The sequence below is a fragment of the Nanorana parkeri genome, unplaced genomic scaffold (assembly GCF_000935625.1).
Source record: "Nanorana parkeri isolate BGI_ZX_2015 unplaced genomic scaffold, ASM93562v1 scaffold1667, whole genome shotgun sequence".
NCBI classification, from domain to species: Eukaryota; Metazoa; Chordata; class Amphibia; order Anura; family Dicroglossidae; genus Nanorana; species Nanorana parkeri.
In genome coordinates, this window is record NW_017307935.1 from 92,225 (window position 1) to 115,084 (window position 22,860).

Below are 22,860 nucleotides of genomic sequence, written 5' to 3' on the forward strand. Positions count from 1 at the left end.
TAAATATTAGTTGACTTGGCCGGGATTTGAACATAGGACCTTAGCAATGGGAATCCTTTGCTCTAACCGCTACACTATAGCCTCTGTACTTTAAGCCTAGATGTGTTGTAGAGGTAAAATGGTGTCAATGGTGCAACGAAATTCGTCCAATAACGAATTTCGGGAAATCGGGAATTTCGGATTCGTTTGCATTCGTCTTAGCTGTAATTCGGAATTCGGATGCATCCGAATCTCCGAATTTCCGAAAATTCGTTCAAAACGAATTTCGGAACGAACCGAATCGCACATGTCTAGGCGACACGACCCCCACCCTGCAGACACCTCATTCCCCTCACATAGATCCTTAGCAGCATTCTTTAATGCACCAGTCCCTCGTCAAGCTGGGCAGACACCTCTCTCCGAGATCTGCCGTCTCCTGTGTGCACAGCGCCAGCGTGATCGGCCCTCAGCCTGCTACTGCGCATGCACAAGATTTCTGAATGAGAGCGCTGGGCAGTCTGCGCATGCACAGTAGCAGGCTGAAGGCCGATCACATGGGCGCTGTACACACAAGAAACGTGGGCAGATCCTGGAGAGCTGAATATATATATATATATATATACATACACATAGTACATCACTGCAGTACATGCACATTTCCCCATGTTCTGCCTCTTGCAAGTCAATGGTGTAACTATAGCTTTGGCAGTCCATGCAACTGCTAATGGGCCTGGGGATGGGAGGGGCTAAAATAGAAAAGTTGTTGGGGCAAAGTCTGCAGTCTAGAAGGTATCAGGTTCATTGCTAGTCACAGACCCCTTTTGCTTAATATGTGAAATTTCAGAACAATTTGTTTAGCTGTCTCAGCAGTGAAGATTTTTTGCCCTCAAAGCTTCTATAACAGATCAGACCAGACACTCTAAAATGAACCTTTTATGAGCAATGCACTCTTCCTCTGGCTGTTTAAAAAATTCCAGAGTATCCCAAACTATAAATCCTAATAAGACAGCTGATGTTTGTAGTTTAAAAAAGTCAGAGTTTCAAGAAATGTGTATTAGGGAATTAGAGTGAGCAGGAGCAAGAAGAATTATGTAATCTCACCGGAGGCCCCATAAAAATTTTGATAGGCGGACCCATGATCTTTAGTTATGCCCCTGTAGCAAGCAAAAACAAATGACCAGTTTATCCTTCTATGAAACCAATGGGCTTACAACTCCCTGTGCAGATCTGACAACTCCTCTGCTGCACTGAAAGCAATACTGTCAGCCCTGCCTAAATTCTCCCCTGCTGGACTACAGAACTTCACCTATCCTCACCTTCCAACTATCTCCAAAGGTGTGAATTGAGCCTTAGGATAACGGAGGAGGCTGCATGGACAATCCTGCTGCCAAAAATAAGAATACCAGCTGTGTAAAGTTGTCAGCCGTGCCTGAATTTTCCCCTGGTAGACTACCGAACCCCACTCATTCCCGCCCATCCAACTATCCCCAAAGGTGTCAATCCAACCTCAGGGTATTGGAGGAGGCCATATAGACTGACCTGCGATCAGGAAAAAGAATACCAGTTGGGCAAAGTCGTCAGCCCTGCCTGAATTCTCTCTTGCTGGACTACAGAACCCCAGCTATCAGCACCCCTCCAACTATACCCAAAGGTGTGAATTGAGCCTTGGGGTAATGCAGGAGGCAGCATGGTCTGTCCTGCTGCCAGGAAAACGAATACCAGCTGGGCAAAGTTGTCAACTCTGCCTGAATTCTCCCCTGTTGAACTACAGAACTCCACCTTTTAGCACCTCTACAACTATCCCCAAAGGTGTAATGCAGCCCCATGGTAATGGAGGAGGCCACATGGACTGTCATGCTATCAGGAAAATAAAACAGTTGGGCATAGTTGTCAGCTCTGCCTGATTTCTCTTCTGCTGGACTACAGAACTCCACTTATCAGCACACCTTCAACTATCTCCACAGGTGTGAATTAAGCCTTGGGGTAATGGAGGGTCCATCCTGCTTCCAGGAAAAAGAATATCAGCTGGGCAAAGTTGTCAGCCCTACCTGAGTACTCCCCTGCTAGACTACAGCATTCCACCTATTCATGCCCATACAACCATCCCTAAGGGTGTGAATCCAGCCTAACAGAAGAGTCCGCATGGATCTTCACGCTGCCAGAAAAAAGAACAGCAGTCGGACAAAGTTTTATAATCTGAGGGATCTTTTGAAGAACATGTTGTCTTGCACAGTCCCCTAGACCCAGATTGTTGGCCAAAAGAACCCGAGGCACCTTTAGTTGTTTTAAATCTGGTGTTCTGTCGAGAATGCCGACCCAGTCGAATTTGCCAACCTCACCTTCTGCGCTTGCGCACACGCTGGGATTAAGGAGGAAACAGCTATTTATTTACAAAGTATTTATTTACAATTGTTAATTGTGAACGTTCATAATATGCCATCCGAGGCAGTAAATGATGGATGGCATTTTATGCACATTCACAATTAGTATCGTAAGCAATTACATAATAATGTCATTGCTTACGATGTGAATTGTGAATCTGCATAAAATGCCATCCATCATTTACTGCCTCTGATGGCACATTATCAACGGTCACAATTAACAATTAGAAATGAATACTTAGTAAATAAACGAGGCGTTAACGAGGAAATCCCCATTTCCTCGTTAACGCCGTCTGTGAGCAAGTGCAGATGGTAAGGTTGGCAAAATTGACTGGGTCGGCATTCTCGACAGAACACCGCCACCAACCTTTATATTTCTTCACTCGATAACAGGACAGACAATGTAGCGATGCCCCTGGGTGTATTTATTTTTCAAACATAAGATGATAATCTCATTGTCAGTCCAAACAATCAGAATCTATCCTGCAGCTCTGACCTCCAGCGTGTCCAAACACTAGAGAGCTCACAAGAGATGATTTAAAGAATCGCACATAATTCCATTGTCAGTCACCTCGGGCCGTAACATCTCTTTCCTCGGCCTGATTGGTCTCACTTCTTAAAAGAAACAGTTCAGTTTAACTCGTCTCTAATTGCCGGCACTTGTGGATGTGAAATCCAATGCCTGTGCCTCAGGGTTAACCTGACCTACTACAGGGGAGAACTTAACCTGCTGGATGCAATAAACCTTTACAGACCTTGTAAATGGTAAATATATAAAAAACAAAATCAGCACAGTGTAAATCATATTTTGTATTATATATCAAAGGTTTAAAAATCTTTGCTTCTATTTATAGTTAAAGTGTTACTAAAATCAAAAGGTTTTTAAGCTTTTTCAAATGCTGATAAAATCAGTTACAGTGGATGCTGCTCCTCGATGTTTCAAAGTTTTAGGGGGTTATGCACAAAGCTGCCGAAGGCAGCCGACTGAATAACACAGCCGAAGTGAAGTGAGCCGAACAACGTTCAGTTATTCACTCCGGCTCAGTACGGCTGATTTCAGACGTACATCAGCTGAAATCAGCCGTACATCGGCTGCACTTCGGTTAGCGGAACATGCTCTGCCGGTCTGAAGGTGAGGCTGGAGCTCCCTCTAGTGGCGCATCTACAAATCTCTAAAGTCAAAACCATAACCAAAATATGGAGCTGGTGACAATGTAAAAGTCCAAAATATGACATCCTTTGCCTTTGAAGATGCCAGTTTGTTTCCCCTTGTTCATGTATTTCTCCAATTATGCAGATAAACCCTTGTGAGTGTAATCATCTCATTGTGTACCTTGGCTGGCCATGCGCAGTTTCATGGTCACCATACAGTCGTTCTGTAACTGGCTCATCTCTGGGCAGGAGATAGGAATTGTACTCTGCACCGTCATTCTGTATTCCCGTCCGTCTTCTGCAATGCTCAGAGCTTCAGGCTGCAACTGCAAGTAATAGAACAATACAAATATGAGCATGGGAGGCATTGTTAATAATTTGATGTAAAGAGACCCTGTCACCAGACCTTTCAACTTTAAACTTCCCATAAGATTATATGTGCATTTAATGCATTATATGCATGTTATTTGTAAAAGCTTCCCTTGTGCAGACACTCAAAACCCCTGAGACTGCTGCTGGGTGCCGCCATCTTGGATGTAATGTCAGCAGCCCCATAGTGACACTCTATAGCAGGGTTAGACAACCTCAGCACCCCGCCTGTGGCAAAATCACAAATCCCATCATGCCTCTTCTTCTGGAAGTCAGGGTCTTGCAATGCCTCATGGGACTTGTAGTGTCACAACAGCTGGCGTGCCAATATTGCCTACCCCTGGTCAGTGGCGTCACAAGGGGGGTGCGGCCTGCACCCGGGTGACACCAAAATGACAGTCATTTTAGTGTCACCCCTTCTAAAAAGTTGGGCACTCAGTCATGCACCAAGAGCCCGACAATCTGCCGGCGTCCATCCCAAGATGGCCGCCGGCAAGTATCAAAAAGATAACCACGCATGCGCAATGACATAATCGCACACGTGCACGGTGACGTCACGCGCATGCCCCTGGTCTATAGTCTTTAGTCCTCCCCCAGCAGCTACAAAAAAAGGTTATGTAGGAAGGCGAGGGGAGAGGTGGAGGAGCTGGAACAGCACAAATACTAATAAACTCCCAGAAGAGGGCTAGGAGGTACTGGCAGGGCCGGATTTACCATTTAGCAGAGTAGGCACGTGCCTACAGGCACCCTCCATAGAGGGGTGCCGTGCAGGTACTTACTCTGCCTAATTCCCAGTGTTGTGTCAAGATACAATAGGAAGAAGGGTACTTTCTGCTCAAAATGCACCCTCCTGCTCCAAGACTAGCGGCGCCTACAGGAAACGCCAGCCTCCGCAAACTCGGGGGAAGGACCACGGTGCTACATAGGGCAGCCTTACACGCCTCCGGGGTCCTCCTCTGCATGTGAAAAAGCCCCACGGGTCCCACAGCAGGTAAGGGCGCCGGCTCAGGCTAAACAGATTTCCATTCATGTCTACAGACGCCCAAAATGGAAATCTGGCCCTGGGTACTGGGTGTAAACCCTGGGTGAAAGCTGTGTGAATCTTGGATGAAAACATTTATAGGTGTTCAGATGTACACGTTGCTAAGCAGAGTTCTATAATTGGCTTTCAGTTCATCTTTTAGCTAATTCAAGTTGCAATTCCAGTTGATTGTTCCTAAGGAGGAATGGCGTTATAGTGCTGTAATTATTCAAGAACAAAGAGCGTTTTTTGGAATAGGAGTCATCCGGTAACAATCGGTCATAAAAGATCATTTGTACAATTCACCTTAATTCCAGCGAAGAATTCCTTGCTCTCCAGAAGAAGGCTGTGAACATCTGGTTGTTCTAAGTAGAAGCTGGAGACGCTGCAGTATATCTGGGGGATACAATAAAGGGCAGACACAAATAGTAATCAGCGCTCCCATTCTATATTATTTCACGGTGTGAAGACGCTACACACAAGACGGCTGCACTTTGTTATTTGGATTAGTGAAGAGTCAGTAATAAGGTCTTATGATACCAGATCTGTCTGCTGTAAAGTAAACAGATAATTATGGTACATAGTAATCACAGGGCCGACAGTTCCCAATGTTCTGAGATGTTCCTCACCAACCTTCTCTCCTCCAGATGAAAGGGAATCCATTCTCTGACTAAATCTGACTAACGTGCTTTACCAAGCCTTCTTGCATAAATGCTAGGTTTGTTTACAGCCTTGCTAAATAAAAGTGCAGGACAAACATTCTTGGACTATTCCCGGGTGTCCCTGTATATTTTTTTAAAGGGTGCAGCAAGGACCTAAAACACATTTTCATGCTCAGTTCTGCCTAAAATCCACCTTTCCCTTACTGTCAGTACCAGCATCCTACCCTGTGTACAAGACAGATGAGCCTCTATAGGAAATAAAAAGTAAAAAAAAGAAAAGATTCTTACTTGATCACCAAGTCTAACATTGATGCCATCTAGTTCAATGGTAGAGAATGACTGTACAACGGCATCCTGCCTCAGCTCCTCCTTCACCCCGTTGGTGGACAGTCTGGACCATCGAATGATAAAGCCTAGGGAGCTGTTTGTGGTTGGGGGATCAAAGAAGCATTTCAGATAGACAGTGGAGCCTACCATCTCCACCACAATTTCCGGGGGGCTCGGTGACTCAGGGAGTAAACCGTGTGAACTCGATCCTCCTGGTAAAAAAAAAACAAAAAATGTGATTTAATAAAATCTATAAAGTTTGGTTGAGATACTTGATTAAATGAAAAAAAAAGTCAAAAATTGAATTTGGTACAGAAATGCCAAAGCCCAATAAAGCAGGTCAGAAGGTGATCACCTGCAGGCCAAATGCATCAACTGAAGGTCAAATGCAGGTCATGAGGTCAACCGCAAGTCAAATGCAGATCAGGAAGTCAACTGCAAGTCAAATGTAGGTCAGAAGAAGGTCAGAGGGAGGTCAACTGCAGGTCAGAAGGGCGTCAACTGCAGGTCAGAAGTAGGTCAACTGCAGGTCAGAAGAAGGTCAAATTCAGGCCAAAAAGAGGTCAAATGCAGGTCCAATAAAAGGAATGATCTCAGTAGCTTCTCAACCTAAAGTTAAACAGATGCCATAGATACAAACCATCAACACAGGCACTAAGAGTGACAGAGAACATTTTAGTGTGACGTACATCAGAATACCATGTGTGTTATAACAATTAATCACACTTACTTGTGCAGACACCGTCAACTTCTATCTCACCATCTTCACACTGCGACTGAGACTCTGAAACCACTGGAACACAAATCCCAAGTCAATCAAGTAATAACCGTTCTCACTCCAGCGCATTATACGATCTGGGCCATCATTACTATCAGACACTCCGAAGCTTTGTCATTGGTGGTTTGGACAATCTTGTTGACGCTCAGCATGTGTAGCCATCAGTGTATGGCCTCCACTAGCACATTCAGGGGGTAGTGTTTACAATAGGGGCACCAAGATTCAGATTTACAGAGACACATTAGCCCAACCTCACTTTTTAGGTAAAAACCTTTCAGCTGTAGAGAATAATAAGAGCTTGCACATGTCTTCAATGGTTTTTCCTAGTGGTGACCCATGTAACTTTAGTAGGAATCTGACCAGTACCTACCTGGTCCTTGTACCTACCACCTCCTACTGCCTTCTCCCCCAGCTCCTGCCCACTCCTATGCCCCCTGCTCTGGCCCCCTGCTCCTGCTACTTGGGCAGAAGTCTGCACAGCTATTTGTTAGCAAACCTTAGGATTCCAGACAAGATCAGAGATTTGTTATCTGTGTACCCATCAAGCAGAAGTACCAGTCTGGTGTGGAGAAACTATGTTCCTTGTTATCTGCAACAACGCACTACCAGCTGTACTGTCATGCAATAAAAGAAACTAAATTCTGGAATCATGGCCAGTGCTGTCCCTATAGCTGTGTTTTCCCCATTACTGACTTACAATGTGTCTCTGTGTAGAGGTGTTCATGATGGTAGAGGCAGGGCTTTGCTTCCTCATGTCAGAACCTCCAGCAAGGAGAACAGTGAGCAGCACAGTAGTGATATCACGTGATCCTAATCTAAATCTCATGAGATTAGCAGTCAGAGGCAGCAGTGCCTTAGATCTCACACTGAAGATATACAGCTAAGAGGCTATAGGTAGTTGCATAGGTACCCTCACATATCAGGAAGAGCACTGCTAATTTTCAGAAGGAATTCCAGACAAAGGTAGAAATTTCATTGTACTGCTTTGACACAATTAACATTTCTAGATGTTCCCTATAACATTGTAAATCAGTGGTGCCCATTAAGTCGATCGCGATCTACCAGTCGATCGCAAAGCGAACACTGGTAGATCGCGATCGGCTCACTGACCAGTGTCCTGTCATCCCCCGGTGCTTGTGTGGCTGAATTTGTCATATGCTGCAGATGGGAAGGGGCGGGACATCACTCCCAGTCTGCACATTTGGCCACACGAGCACCGAGGTAGGATAGGACACCGCACCTGAGAGGAGACGCGGGAAGCTGCTGGAGTGCAGGTAAGAAAAGACAGCCAGAAGAGAGCAGACTGAGAAGAGAGACCGCAGAGAGAAGAGAAAGCAGAGAGAAGAGAGACTGCACAGAGACTGCAGAGAGAGAAGAGACAGCAGAGAGAAGAGACAGCAGAGAGAAGAGAAAGCAGAGAGAAAAGAGACTGCAGAGAGAGAAGAGACCTCAGAGAGAGAAGAGACTGCAGAGAGAGACGAGAGAGAGCTAGGACAGAGAGAGAAGAGACAGCCAAGAGAGAGGGCCGGTTCACACCACAAAGTCTGAGTTACTGAGTGTTCGTCCTCTGGAACGCACTGGAAGGCAAGCCGGCCAGCTCCCTGCGTTCAGGGGTGGGAGGGGGCGAGACGGTGCATTGAAGTCAATGGTGCTTGCAGTATTTTTGCAAATCGCACTGGACCGGAACGCATCCACTAATGTGCCTGCGTTCTGGGTAATCGGACGGGGGGCGTGGCAGCGGTGCCATTGACTTCAATGCACCACTACGAACAAAGGGAGCTGGCCGGCTTGCGTTCCAGAGGCCAAACTCTCTGGAACGCAGACTTTGTGGTGTGAACCGGTCCAGAGAGAGACAGCAGAGAGAGAGAGAGAGAGAGAGAGAGAGGCAGTAGTCCCAGTAGCGATTTTAATGCGCTTGTTTTCTAAATAAAGGTGTTTTTTCGCTGGTAGATCTCATTGAGCTCATCATTTGAAAAGTAGATCTCCAGGTGAAAAATTGTAGGCACCCCTGTTGTAAATAATCACTGCCACAGCATAATTGTAAAGCTACTTATGTGAATGAGCCCTAATTGGGCAATGCAAAATTTAATGATAAAAACGGAGGAACAGATTTGATTTCCCTGTCAGATAAGATGCATTCTTAAAAGTTGCTGAACTATGCACACTGCACACCTTCTTCAATGAGCAAGCCTGCCGCATGATATCACATAAGATATTATATATACTGTATATAAATACTGTATATACTGAAGCATCCACTTACCTTCAGCACAGTAGCCCATACATCCTTGAGTCGACTGCAACAAATACACAAAGAAATCGCCGCAGTTCCTGACGGTCACCGGGATTCGGAACAAACAACAGTCCTTGGTGCTGCTAAAGAGGAACTGCCAAGTGGCGCAGGCGGTCAGCTGGCGGATATCCCCAGGAGGAGGGAGGGACTCTGACTCCCGCAGTGACAACCACACAGGGGCCTGGGTGCCACAATGGTTCATCTGTTGGGTGACACAGAGTATCAGGAGATCAGATACAAATATATCCCTTCATTCACAGTACAGAGAAGGAAGGACTCCGTAATGATATCATGTAATCAAAAACTTCTCATAAATCCACAGCACACATTGCCAAATAACACGTTTTGGGTAATAAAAAAAAAGACAGCTGCCTTACCCTGAATAAAACATGCTGTTCTGAGCTCCACCATATCACCTCCTAGACAAAGGAGTCTCTGGCTACCAGATGGTTTCTGTCTACCAGATGCATTGTGGGTGACATCATTAGGAGGTATAGATGGAGTTCTGTAGTATCAGCAGGCAGGGCTGACAACGCTGCGTGGGATTTCAGTGCAGCAGAGGCAATGTGCTGTCAGCCCATACAGGAAGTTTGTAGAAATTGGAGCTCACTGGATTTCTGGCAGGTCAACAGGTATTTTTCTGTACTTGCAGAATTTTAGAGGCGTACAACATGTGCAAAACTGCATGTATTACAAAGATAAACTGAATATGTTTTCTTTAAGATTATAAATTAGCTTAGGTTTGGTCCGGACCCAGTCTGAATCTGAGCTCCTCCCAATCTGGAAGAAGCTCAATGTCATTGACATAATACACTCCAAAGACATGCTAGTAGGTTACTTGGCTCCTGTCTAAATCGGCCCTGGTATGTTTGCATGTGAGAAAGGGACATTAGATTGTAAGCTCCTTGAGGGCAGAGACTGATATGAATGTGCACTGTGTAGAGCGCTGTGTAAATTGTCTGCTCTATATAAATACCTGTAATAAAAAAAAAAAGAATAAATATGGCTACATGGCTATATTAGATAAGCATCCCACCCCTTGTTTATGTTCAGCTATGGGGTAGGGAATTCCTTGATTCACAGCAGATTGGGCAAGAGGCCCATGTAGTTTCTGTATTACGGAAGCAGTCCAAAGCTGAGCTCATCCCTATTTGAGACCTTCATGAATATGCCTACAGTGTAGCCAAAGTAATAAAGAGTAAAAAAAACTAAATAAAAACATGGATTGTACCCCAAATGACAGAAAACAAAAACGAAGGATAAAAGATAAACAGAAATAAGAGCAGCCCTTCTCAACCAGGGTTCTGTTGAACCATAGTATTACTCTAGAACAGCCATTCTCAACTACGGTCCAGTAGAACCATAGGTTTCCCCCAGAGCAGTCATTCTCAACAAGGGTTCTGTGGAACCATATCATTCCTCCAGAGCAGCCATTCTCAACAAGGGTTCTGTGGAACCATAGCTTTTTAATAAACCAGTTATTCACAACCGGGGTTCCGTGGAACCAAAGGGTTCCTTCAGAGCAGCCAGTCTAAACTAGGGTTCTTTGGAACCTTATGGTTCCCTCAGAGGTTTCTAGGGGTACCTTAAGCTGATCTGATGGTGCCTGTAAAGTTCCAGGGCCAATGTCACTTGGTGTAGCCCATGTAATGACACTGATTATTATCAATGAAGCTGTCTGCAAGGGTGTTAATCTGACCACTGACCAGCAATGTAAGAGTAGCATTCAGCTTGCTGACCTCCAAAGCATGGGGGGCTTTCCCCCTATTGACTACCACTGTTAGGAGGGGCATTCTTCCCACTAACCACTCTCACTGACCATAATCCAAGGAATTTTCTTTGTCTCTGACCCCCAATGAAATTGTGCTCTCATTGGCCATAGATGTAGGGGGACACCTCTCTCACTGTCTACAATGGAAGGGGACCATTTTTCCACTGACCACCAATGTAAGGGAGTGTGTCTGTGTTTCTTTTTTGGACATTATTAATAGATTTTACATTTACAGGTCTATTCACTAAAGGGTGAAGAGTTTGGAGAAGGCAGAAGAAGTGAACAATCTAGGACAACATAGCTGATTTGGAAAATGTCTCCAAGTCCATTTCTAGTATATGTTGGTATGTTGTCCTAGATTGTTCACTTCTCCAAACCCTTCAACCTTGTAAATTTAGTGGTTGCTACTGGAAATTATTTTACCATAATAAAGTATTTTGAAGTGTTATGAAATGGTGTAGCGATGCCACATTATTTATACTTTTAGTTATTGTTATATCTATAACTTGCTAATCTTGCTAATGTACTGGGAGCTTCTTTGACACAACTCATTACTCAACACAGCAATAACCAGTGACCACTGAACACCTGGATCTCATTATTTCTCACACGTTCCATAGGCTGATCACCCAGGAGGTGTTGAAGTTCTGGTTCTAGAGAGGCATGAACTACTTGTAGGGTCAGTACTTTACTACACCCAGCTGACACTGTACATGATTGATGAAATTTACATTTTCCTATAGACCAGGCAATTTATCATGCCAGGCGGTGTCAATTTACACCATGTACCTTGTGCTCAGACATGGTCATATTAATTATTCGAGAAGCCTTCAGCTGCCAACAAGGTCATATATACAATGGGTTCTATAATACACTGAAAGTGGCTCTTTTGTTAATATTTTTTTAGTTCAAAGCATATATTAAAAACATTCTTTATAGGGGAACCCTTCACATCAGAATGCACAGATGTGAATGGGTCCAGAGGGAGCCTGCTGCTGGGTGAAAGGCTGAGTGCTGAAAGAACACTAAAAAGGTATAAGCTGCCTTTTTGTGTTGGGGAACTCATTAGGGGGCTCCTTGTAAGTCAGTAATTGGCCTGAGTTTAGCTAGTAGCTTGGACGAGCAGATGTTCTCTTTGTTTTATGCTCTAGACTTGCTGTCCAAAGTCCTCCTGCAATGAAACTGTGTTTGCTGCCTTGTTTAATAAAAATGCAGGTAAAACCTGCAAGTTTATTTCATGTTAAATATATACGGTATATATCTCTATACATATATATATATATATCTATATATATATCCTGGAGGAAGCAGAGTCCAAAGTAATGATACGATGGAGGTGGCCATTGGTGGAGGAGATTATGTAAATAAACAGATAACACAAATTATGTTCCTTTTTACTTTTAAAGGTTACTTGGTCATGTGATCTTCAGTGAAGAGGGGGCTCAGAGCTCATACCCTTACCAAGTGCCTCGAGCAGACTTTTAGTGGGCGGCAGTGAAGGAACCCAGAGCAGCATTTTCTCTAGATAGGTTTATCAGCTCTTCTTATCTCTAAAAAGACTAATTTTGTTAATTTCAGTTTTTGGTAAGGTCTTAAAGATTAAGCCATGTATTTCCCAGAGATCCCAGTTAAAGGATCTGACTACTGGAGTTCTAAAGTTTGCATTTCTGTAGTGGCAACGAGGAGTTTTTATTTTATATTATGGAGAATGGATAATGACAAGTAAGTACACCAAAATATAGGTTTGAACGCTCAAGACCTCTAGGTGGATGGAATTAACCATGGACTATGGTGGAGTCTCACCATTAATCAATCCACCAGGCTCAACCTATTCCTATGCTCCTGGTCTCCATGTAGTGATGACAATGCCATGTGAATGCCAGTGTAGGTTTGAACACCTAAGACCTCCAGGTGGATGGAATTAACCAAGTACTATAGGGGGAAGATCTCACCATTAATAAATCCACAAGGCTCAACCTATAAAGAAGCTCCTTGGCTCCATCTAATAGTGACAATGCCATGTGAATGCCAACGTATGTTGGGGTAGATGATTTATAAATCACCCCTCTAGTGTCTTTGCAGTGAACCTTTAAATGTAAAATAATGTATGCAGCATAGACTGGTATATAGCTGTGCAGCACACAACCTCTATGTTGAATGGACATCTCATTATAAAACGTAGGTCTGTGGGCGGGCACTACTGACAGTTTTTAGAATTGTAATATCAGCTATTAATGCAGACGCTCTGCCCCTGTTTGTAGTCAAGATTAGTAGTACCAATACCTCCACGCACTTGGTTGGCATCTCAGCTGGCTTATCAAAGATCATAAATCGGTACCATCCAGCGGACAGGGAGTGGTCACATATCAGTTCGTGGATGGCAGACTTCTGAAGCTGGCTGGAGTCAAAGTCCAAACTTCTGTAGGGGTTCTGCAGGATCCTATGTCCAGTGGGTGAGCACTCCGGAGCTGCAGTGATAAATGATATATAATTAGACAATATATATTGATAATGTTTACTGTATGTTCAGTCAAAACTTTTACCAGGGACAAAACTTCTACTACAGACTGAAAGTAACCCAGTGTACCTAAGGCAGCCAAAAAAGGTCCTTCTCTGCTAAAACCTCATAGGATAGCGCTTTCTTCCCCAGGCTGACTGCCCCATCCATTTTATTATTTATTATTAGTATTGGATTATTATTGGATTTCAGTTCTTGCAATCATGGAGCATGGAGGCTCAGCATTACATGTGTGTGGGTCGGAATGCAAATGCAGTTTGTCTAGTAACGCCCATTCCTAAAGACTGACACCCAGCCATCAAGGCATTTTGCTATTTGCATAAATCCTCCCAAGAGCCAGCCCACTGCTTACATCAGGGCTGACGGCTCTTGAGAGGAGTACTAAGACAGGCTGCTGTGATATTTTCAGGAAGCTATGTACAGCCCCCTGCCGCCCCCTTTCCCCCCAGCCATGATCTGCCTGCATTGTATAGAGAAGCATAGAACCTAGTGATGATTTCACGGGGTCTAAAATAAGGAATGTGATAAAAATGGAAAGTTTTCATTTAAAAATTTCAATAGCATGTTGATGAGGGGGGTAAAGGAGGAACCAAAACATACAAAATGTGGGCAAAATAAACTTCAGCTTTAAAAGGTTCACTATTTTATTAAAACCCTACAGTCCCCTTTCTTGGACCCTTTACATAGGATAACCTGTTAGCTGACTCCCCAATCCAGGTTCTTACTTACCCCCTCTGACTTTGACAGCCTCACTGGCCGGGGTTTGTAGACACTGTGGGAGGCCCCTACTGAGGAAGTGGGAGATACTGTACGTAGGCCCCTGGTGGGGAAATGGTTAGCTTAGCCCAGGTAAGAGGGGGTGCAGAGGCTGGGAGGGTTCTTTTCACTTAAAATAAGAAACTAGTCCTTTAATACATTTGTATTGTAGCGTTTAACCCCTAACTGGGTCATCACTAGTTGTCTAGGGGTTTTGGTCTTCAGCTGCCCCATTAGCGTTTAACCGCCCTCTTCTAGTGCCCACAAAGCTGATATCCACTCCAGTAATACAATGCTGAATAACTTTTATTAACTTCTTCATACTGAGGAGAGAGGGTGTAGGGATCCTAGACATCCAGGGTGTAACAGACATAGACTCCAGACTCACCAGACCTTTGCTAGCATCTCAGTGTAGATCCATTTGTGGTACAGCAAATACTAATTGGAGTAACAGATGAGCAGGAGTTGAGTACAGATCCTCATTAGGAGAGACGCCAGCCATGCTCCAGAGGTCCTTTATGTTCCATGCACCTCCAGCAGACATCAGCTTCCCTGGTTCTCCTCCTCAGATAACAACTCAGGCCTCCTCCATACTTGAGACCTAGGGAAACATTTCCCACACTCTAGCCTCTGCCCACACCCAGGCCTCAGGCCTAGCCTGAGGGCTAGCTGGACAGCACCCAGCCCTGTGCTAATCCATGGCTGGTCCCGAAATAGTCTGAGCACATGACAATTCCCTCCAGTATATGCACCCTATCCCAGCATGCACCACTGGTTGAGAGAAACCCATATTTGGCTTCTCTAGTGTACATACACTCACAGTGTCCCTCATTGGCTATCCTACAATATAGCTGAGCCACACTCCACCCAGGAAGTACAATCAATGCCAGGAATTAACCAGATAAATGCCACTATAATCCAGCCAGGCTGACTACAGCCCTGGCAATCACTAAATGTCTAGCAGCCACATCACAGAAGGTGATGGGGGCTACAGTATTTTGCACCATGTTACCTACAAATGCCTTTAGTTCAAGTACAAGCATGATCAAAGAGGAGCGCACCAGCTAGAGGAGCAAAGCTCTTGTTATAAGGGAAAGCCACGGAACAGCTCGCTAATAACAACATTCTGCCGTGATTTACACCGTAACATAGCACTACAAGTATTGAACACTTCAACATCAAAACGCCTGGAATCAGGGTTGTTACTTTTCAGATCTCTTTGATAACTACCTACGTTAAAAGAAAACATGTGGAAGAGACATCTGGATGGAGGTTTTAACGCTAATATGTAATATTACTGTAAAGCAGAACAGCCACTCTGCACAATAACATCCCTGTCCATGGAGACTAATGATCTGAATTTAATATTGTGTGTCCTGACTGCGAACAGTTCATGTGCTTATCTATGGATTATACAAGGGGGAGCGCAGATGAGGAGCTAGACCCCGAGCTTTCTCTAGTGGAATAGGCAGGGTCGGATTTCCCACAGGGAGGCAGGGGTGTGGAATCTCCCGACGCCCGGGACATGCTGTTCTGGGCGCCGGGTGGGTAGTTGTTTTCATACATTTAGCCCTGCTTTGGGCAAGCAGGGCTAAATGTAGAGCAGGGAAGCTGCTCGTTTGTTTACAAGTGATCTCAACTATGTCACCAAGATCACTTGTAATGAGACTGCAGGTTTTAAATAAGTAACAAATTATAAGATAAAAATGTTTTAACAAATATAAAAAATTAAAAAGTTAAAAAATTAAAAGAAAGTGATAAAAAAAGTAAAAAAACAAAATTAAAACTAACCCTGTTGCCTCCGCCATCTGGTTACCATTCTCCATTGGGGGCGGGGAGGGGGGCGCATTGAGGAACCTAGTCTTGGGGCAGCAGACAGAGTAAATCAGTAGCCCCACGTCAGATCCGAGCCACCGCCTTTCACATCAGAGTTCCCCCTTCACATCACAATCCCTCCTTCACATCAGAAGCCCTCTTCACTTCAGATGCCCCCTTCACATCAGAGTCCTCAGCCCCCCCTTTCACATCAGAATCCTACCATTACAAATGTTCAAGGCACCCCTGAGGAAACCAGAAGGCACCCTAGGATTCCAGGGCATCCTCATTGAGAAAGGCTGCCCTAGACAGTGAGAACTAAGCAGGATTTTTCAGTCCTGGAATTAGCAGAAAGAGCATCTAAAAAAGTGAACTGCAACCTATTTTTTTTTAAAGTGACATTAAAGTTAAAAAAAATCCCCCCATGCTGATTTAAGTATTTACCTTTCATGATGCCTCTTGATCCGATCATCTTCTTCTTTCCAGTAGTTTTCAGGAGTCCCTCCGGCGCTGGTGCCGGTCTCTGCTCCACCGCAGACTCCTGTCTCTTCCTGTCCCACGGTATCTGTCTGCGTGCACGCTGCCGGGCCGCCTGCATTGACTTACCCTGTGTCTCTCCTCTTCTCCCACCCAAAGATCTCTAGTGCGCATGAGCCCGCCCCATGATCCTTTGCGACCACCCGAGAATCTTCAGATCTTCAGACGGGAGTGCGCGGCGGAGACACTGGTAAGTTTTAACCTTTATGTTAACTTTTTTTTTATGTTTTTGCATATAACTAGCATGCCATAAAACACCAGAGTCTAATTATCCTTTAAGTTATGCTATGTGATTGGGAACATGTAACAAATGTAAAGGTGTTTTATCTGCAATAGTGGAAGCACACGTCAAGTAATGAACAACAGGACACTGATGGACTCTAAACTCACAGGTCCTGCACACAATCCTATTTCTTAATCCTTGGTGTGAAAGATCTTTGCCAGCAATTCAGTGTTTGTACAAGTAATGATATCTATGGATTATGACTCTAAATTAGATACAGTTAGCAGAGAATAATGGGTGAAGAGTTAAATTTAAGGTTGTGTTCACATTCACTTTTCTGAGTGTGTTGCAGGGACAAGTCAGGGGAGTCAGGGGAGGCAGGTGAGGCAGGTGAGGGGAGGCAGGTGAGGCAGAGCCTCACCTTGTATTATGGAGGAAAAAGCTGTCACCTTCAAGTCTGAAGCTGACAGCTTTTTCTCCATTCAGAGCGGCTTGTTACCGTCAGGAAGTTAACCTGTCATGGACAGAGCGCTGCCTGTTAATTACAGGCAGTGCTGCATCCAGCTTTTGACAGGTAGTTAGATTACGCAGCAGCGGGCTTCCCCACTGCTTGTGTAACCTAACATGGTGAGGCAAGAGCTGTCACAGCCTCTACTCTATGTTAGAGGTGTGAGCTCTGTGGATGGCTGGAACCAATGGCAAAGCACCATTGGTCCAAGCTGTCCAATCAAAAAAAGAAAAGAAAAAAACACTGAGGCCATCGATCTCGATGCCTCAGCAGTGACGAGCAAATGAGGGACAGGGAGGCTCCTCGATGTCTCCTCCCTCCCTCCTTCACACTAGCTTGGGGACCGGGTTGGGGGGCTGGCGGGACGTGCTGTTGGTGAGGCTGGGGAATGCCTCACCCGGAACTAAAGGTACCGCGCGTCACTGGTGTGTTGTGCCATCGTGCATTTCTTCTGCTCACTAATGTGCATTGTGTTGGGGCAGCCCATTCAAACATTTAGGCAAGCAATGCACTGAAATGTCTAAAAACAATGGACATTCATCATTTTTAGCAGGGCAACACGCCACAATGCATGGTAGTGGTTCTGAACACTTGAATCCCAACCCGTGTAAATAAACACGGAATTCCAGACACTGCGCAGATGTATAATGTTAACACGCGGTCAGAAACCATTTCTCATTAGAATATGTAATGAGACATTAACATTGTTAAATGTTCCAAACTGTGACGTTTTCCCCCCATGGGTTATAGTAAATCTGTCACAAACCTGGGCAGTTCAACGTGATCATATGATGGAAAAAAAGCAGAAGGTCCTGTTGTGAAATAATGAGAAGATCCAGAGATATGGTCAGAGGACCCAACATGCTAATAATGACTCCCTGTAAAAGTCAAGCTTGGCTCCACCCCTCCGACCCCTGAGCCTCCCTATTTATCCATCAGGTGGCTAGGGTAGTCTGACCAGATGTCCCTAAGCTGGGGACTTCATTTTTATAAACAGGGACACTTTTTTTCTGCGGACAGCCACCTGAAATTGGGGGTTGTCCCTGGATAAAAAAATGTCCATGGATGTGTCCCTGTTTTTAAAAAATAAGTCCCCAGCTTGGCTGCTTCGTGACTGTTACTCAAGCAGTGACAGCTGGATCCACCACCAGGTGTTCCAGTATCATTGATTGTTAGGATGCAGGTGACCAGGCCAAACATCATCATGCAATGCCATTGGATACTATGGTAACAGTGGCCAATGTCATGAGTTGGGTCTATGTGCCTGGGGGCCAATGCGGAGGAAGTTATTTTACCTTCCTGCAGAATCAGCTGGTCCCCTGAGCACAGGCCCTGATATTCCATTTTAGGGTTGCTCTTTTCCCTTTCAGGGCCCTATGAAGCAACCCTTGTGTGTGCTAGTCAGCTGTGTGTGTCTTCACAAACACAGACACAGCATGACAAGACCAGGGCCATGCCATCCCTATAATGAGGTAGCCTGAGGATGTTGCCTCAGACAGCATCTCTTTAGGCCGTTCTGCTGCAAAATGTTTGAGGTGTGCCTGCCGCCCCCTTTCCCAGGTTGCTACGAGCTGGGTGGGATGCCAGCCAGAGGGTCTCAGTCTGCTAAGAGCTGGGCAGGGAGATGCAGAGCCCTTACATATATCCTGTCCGGCTCTTAGTTCTTGGTGGCATCACTCCCCACCAGCAACCACCGATTGCATGCACCACCATGCCTCAGGCAGCACAAAGGCTAGGGACATCCCTAGGCAAGACACTCACTCCTCCCTTCCTCCCTTCTCCAAGCTAGTAGATGCACAGCTTCTGGAGACTGCCATCTCCCTTGTAATCTTGTACTGGACAGGAAGTTCAAGGAAGCCGAGCTGAGAGAGTCGGAGCTGTTTTGAAACATAATGACTGAAGGTACTTGGACAACAATTTTAAAAAAAATACTTTGCTGGGCAATTTATATTTGTCTGATCTGGATTCATTAATGAAATAAAAAATTGAGAGTTTAATACGACTTTAAAAAAGGATTTCAGTAGGGATGCACTGATACCGTTTTTTCAGTATCGAGTACAAGTACCAATATTTTTTTTTCGGTACTCGCCGAGTACCGGTGCCATGTGGCCAGATTATCAGGAAGTCGGGCGGCGGATCATGACCCGTCGCCCGGCTTCCTGATTGCCTGTGAAGTCGGTGTTCTAACGAAAGAACACCGGCTTCACTTGCCGAGGTTGTCTGTCTTCCTGACCGATCAGGAAGCTGGGAGGCAGGTTATGAGGTGCCATCTGGCTTCCTGATTGGTTAGGAAGTCAGGCTGCCTAGCAACAAGAGAAGCCAGCTTCCTAGCCAAATCAGGAATCAGGGCTGCGGATTATAACCCACCGCCTAGCTTCCTGATTGGAAGGAAGCCGGCTCTATGCTCCCTTGGCACTGCCGGTCAGAGTGAGTACTCGCCCAAATACTCGGTATCGGTGCATCCCTAGTTTTCACCCGCACGATAATCCCTATAGGTAGCACATGATATCCGTGCAGGGAATAGAGCCCTGTAGATTGTATGGCCCATGGCAACTTCCTACTGACTTTTGTTTTTGCTCAACATACACTTTGCTTCCCGGCAGGTTGAGCTGTGATTCCTAGTTGTCTGCACTGTGGAGGGATCTGCTCATCGTCATGTCAGGAATTTCAGCAAATGTCTTTTAGGAGGGAGCAGTATTAGGAGAGGCACAAAGGTTCAAGGCTATAAAAAAAAAAAAGTCTTGACAATGAAAACATTGTTTTTACATCGTCCTCAATATAGATTTTATATGTAGAACCCGATCAACAAGATGCAAAGATAAAACTTCCGTTAGGTTTTTATGTCAATAGAAAGTAGAGGAAAGGAACAGAAAAAACAACAACTTTATAGTGTAGTAAACCCTATACACATCTAAAGCTGAACTTCGACCTTCCCTTCAGTCTTATATCTGACCTCCGTCCTTCCCTTCAGTCTTATATATGACCTCCGTCCTTCCCTTCAGTCTTATATCTGGCCTCCCCCCTTCCCTTCAGTCTTATATCTGAACCCTGTCCTTCCCTTCAGTCTCCTATCTGACCTCTGGCCTTCCCTTCAGTCTTATATTTGATATCCTTCCTTCCCTTCAGTCTTCTATCTGATCTCTGTCCTTCCCTTCAGTCTTATATCTGACCTCCGTCCTTCCCTTCAGTCTTATATCTGAACCCTGTCCTTCCCTTCAGTCTTCTATCTGACCTCTGGCATTCCCTTCAGTCTTATATTTGATATCCGTCCTTCCCTTCTGTGTTATATCTTACCTCCGTCCTTCCCTTCAGTCTTATATCTGAACCCTGTCCTTCCCTTCAGTCTTCTATCTGACCTCTGGCCTTCCCTTCAGTCTTATATCTGACCTCCGTCCTTCCCTTCAGTCTTCTATCTGACCTCTGGCCTTCCCTTCAGTCTTATATCTGACCTCCGTCCTTCCCTTCAGTCTTATATCTGACCTCAGTCCTTCCCTTCAGTCTTATATCTGACCTCTGGCCTTCCCTTCAGTCTTATATCTGACCTCCGTCCTTAACTTCAGTCTTCTATCTGACCTCTGGCCTTCCCTTCAGTCTTATATCTGACCTCCGTCCTTCCCTTCAGTCTTGCACAGTTGTACCGGCTCCTCTCTTGGACTGAAATTGCTCTCTCACTGCACGCTGTGAGCTTCTCACAATGTGCAATAGGAGCTGCAGTAAGTCAGATAGATCCCGCCTTATTTCCTGGCTGGAAGACATCCAGAATCATATAGCACTTTTCTCCCCAGCCTGATCTTCCCTTGACTGCCCCTTGTTTTAATTGGATTTTAGTTCTTTCAATCATGGAGGCTCAGCATCCATCCAAAGTTTTGGGTTATATCTGCTCACGAGTGCGATGGGATTCTTTGAAGTTTGACTCCTTGTACCTTTTCATTTGTCATTTAAAGGGAATCTATGGTCAGAAACGAAAACGTATGTTCTTATGGGGAACATAAGTTCTACCCCACTTCTAATAACACATCAATCTCAAAATGTGTAAACTTACTTATTGAAGATGCCTATAGGAATAGGCACTCAGCCTGCCGCCTGAACTACAACTCCACATCTGAACAATGCAACATTATCATTGCTTTTTTACTAGTAAGCTTTGATTGTATTAACAGAAACATTTCCAGTATGTGTTCCTATTACAATGCCGATGTTATAACAGGAGAGGATGTGCTGGGACTTTACAACGCCTTACAGGCTGGTGTGTAAAATGAAAAGGAAACAGTGATACAAACAATGTATCTGCAAAGTGACGGCATCACAATCACTGGGGGCTACACGTACCGCATACAAAAAAAAGATGACAGCACTTTGGAAAGTAACTTTGCAGTAACAGTTGCAACATATAACATTTTCTCCCTGGGAGAGTGTCCATCAACCATATAATGAAGTATCCATCTGCAAAGGACACGAGAAGTGTAACCTGTATCCAATGGAACTCAGTCTGGGGCCTCACTGGGTTTAAATTCTGAAACTGGCTGAGGGCCACAAAGAAGTATTGAAGGGGCCAAAAACACCCACCAGACTAAAACGATTCAAATAAGGGAACCTGTCATTAGTTTTCATATTAAGTGCTTGATGTGTCCTTGTTAAAGTTAAAGTGACTTGAAGATTTATCTACAGAAACGTCTTTGTAAGCTTTATCTTTTGTTTAAAAAAATCTTGTTTTTATTAGTTTTGTGATGTATTACCTCTGAAAAGGAGTGATAATAGCAGGGATGCACCAATACCGCTTTTTCGGTATCGAGGACGAGTACCGACATATTTTTTTTGGCACTCACCGATACCAGAAGTCCTATCAAGGAAGCCAGGTGGCATGTAATGACTCGCCACCTGGCTTTCCGATTAGCAGGGTATCGGGAAATTCCGATATGGGAGGTATCAGAGCATTTTGGCCACTTTGAGTACTCGCCCAAATACTTGGTATCGGCACCTAGTTCCTAGTTAATAGCGTTAGAATCTGCATCCCTACAACCTAAACAGAACCTCGATGGAATTTAAAGGAGAACTATGAGGTGAGTGCTTTTCAATCCTCCTCATAGTTCTAGCAGACCTGTGACAATGAGACTGTCACAGGTCGGCTCAGTAGATCAGGAGGTGAGAGAACACATACCGGCGTTCGCTCACCTCTCGATCCTGTCATGGCTCTCTGCCGTGACAGGGGAGGGGCTGGATTCCCCCCTCCCAGCTCCGATCCGCCAGGGCTGACTGGCGGAACGGACTGGGGAAGGGGCGTGTACAGCTGGCTCTGCATCTAGATAGGCGGAGCCAGCTGTCAGTTACGCAGCTGGGCGGATCTAGACATAATTGTTGGGATCCGCTTCAGCTGCGGCGTCTCAGTATACCGCGAGCTACAGCTCGCGGTATACTGAGCTTAGGGTAACGGGAGGATGCTAGTTTGTGTCCTCCCGTTACCCTAAGGAGAACTATGGAGAAAAGCCTTAAACCCCATAGTTCTCCTTTAAGTGAGAGGCAAGCCTAACCAATACAAATACAAATTTATTTCCAATTCTCATAAGCTCCACCTAGTGGCCATAATGTGGTATTTTCGTGATATTACATTCAACTAGGGGAAAAAAATACTACTACTGTTACTTTTTGCTTCTATTAGCACAGAATAAATATACACAGAGTTTCGCAAGATGGATGGCTCTGTATATTTTTTTTTTAATAGACCCCTAACAGTTTTCAAACACTTACAACAGAAGAATTTGTTTCTCTGTAA

At 44.9% G+C, this 22,860-nt stretch overlaps 1 protein-coding gene across 1 annotated transcript in view; it reads right to left on the reverse strand.

Moving 5' to 3' along the window:
• Nucleotides 1-18,434, reverse strand: part of VWDE (von Willebrand factor D and EGF domains) — a 63,917-nt gene extending 45,483 nt beyond the window's left edge. Inside the window, 7 exon segments of the mRNA XM_018571073.1 lie at nt 3,694-3,838; nt 5,209-5,298; nt 5,853-6,093; nt 6,606-6,684; nt 8,933-9,164; nt 13,017-13,201; nt 18,386-18,434. Coding sequence (XP_018426575.1) covers nt 3,694-3,838; nt 5,209-5,298; nt 5,853-6,093; nt 6,606-6,684; nt 8,933-9,164; nt 13,017-13,201; nt 18,386-18,434 — 1,021 coding nt within the window.
• Between the last annotated feature and the right edge of the window lie 4,426 nt (nt 18,435-22,860).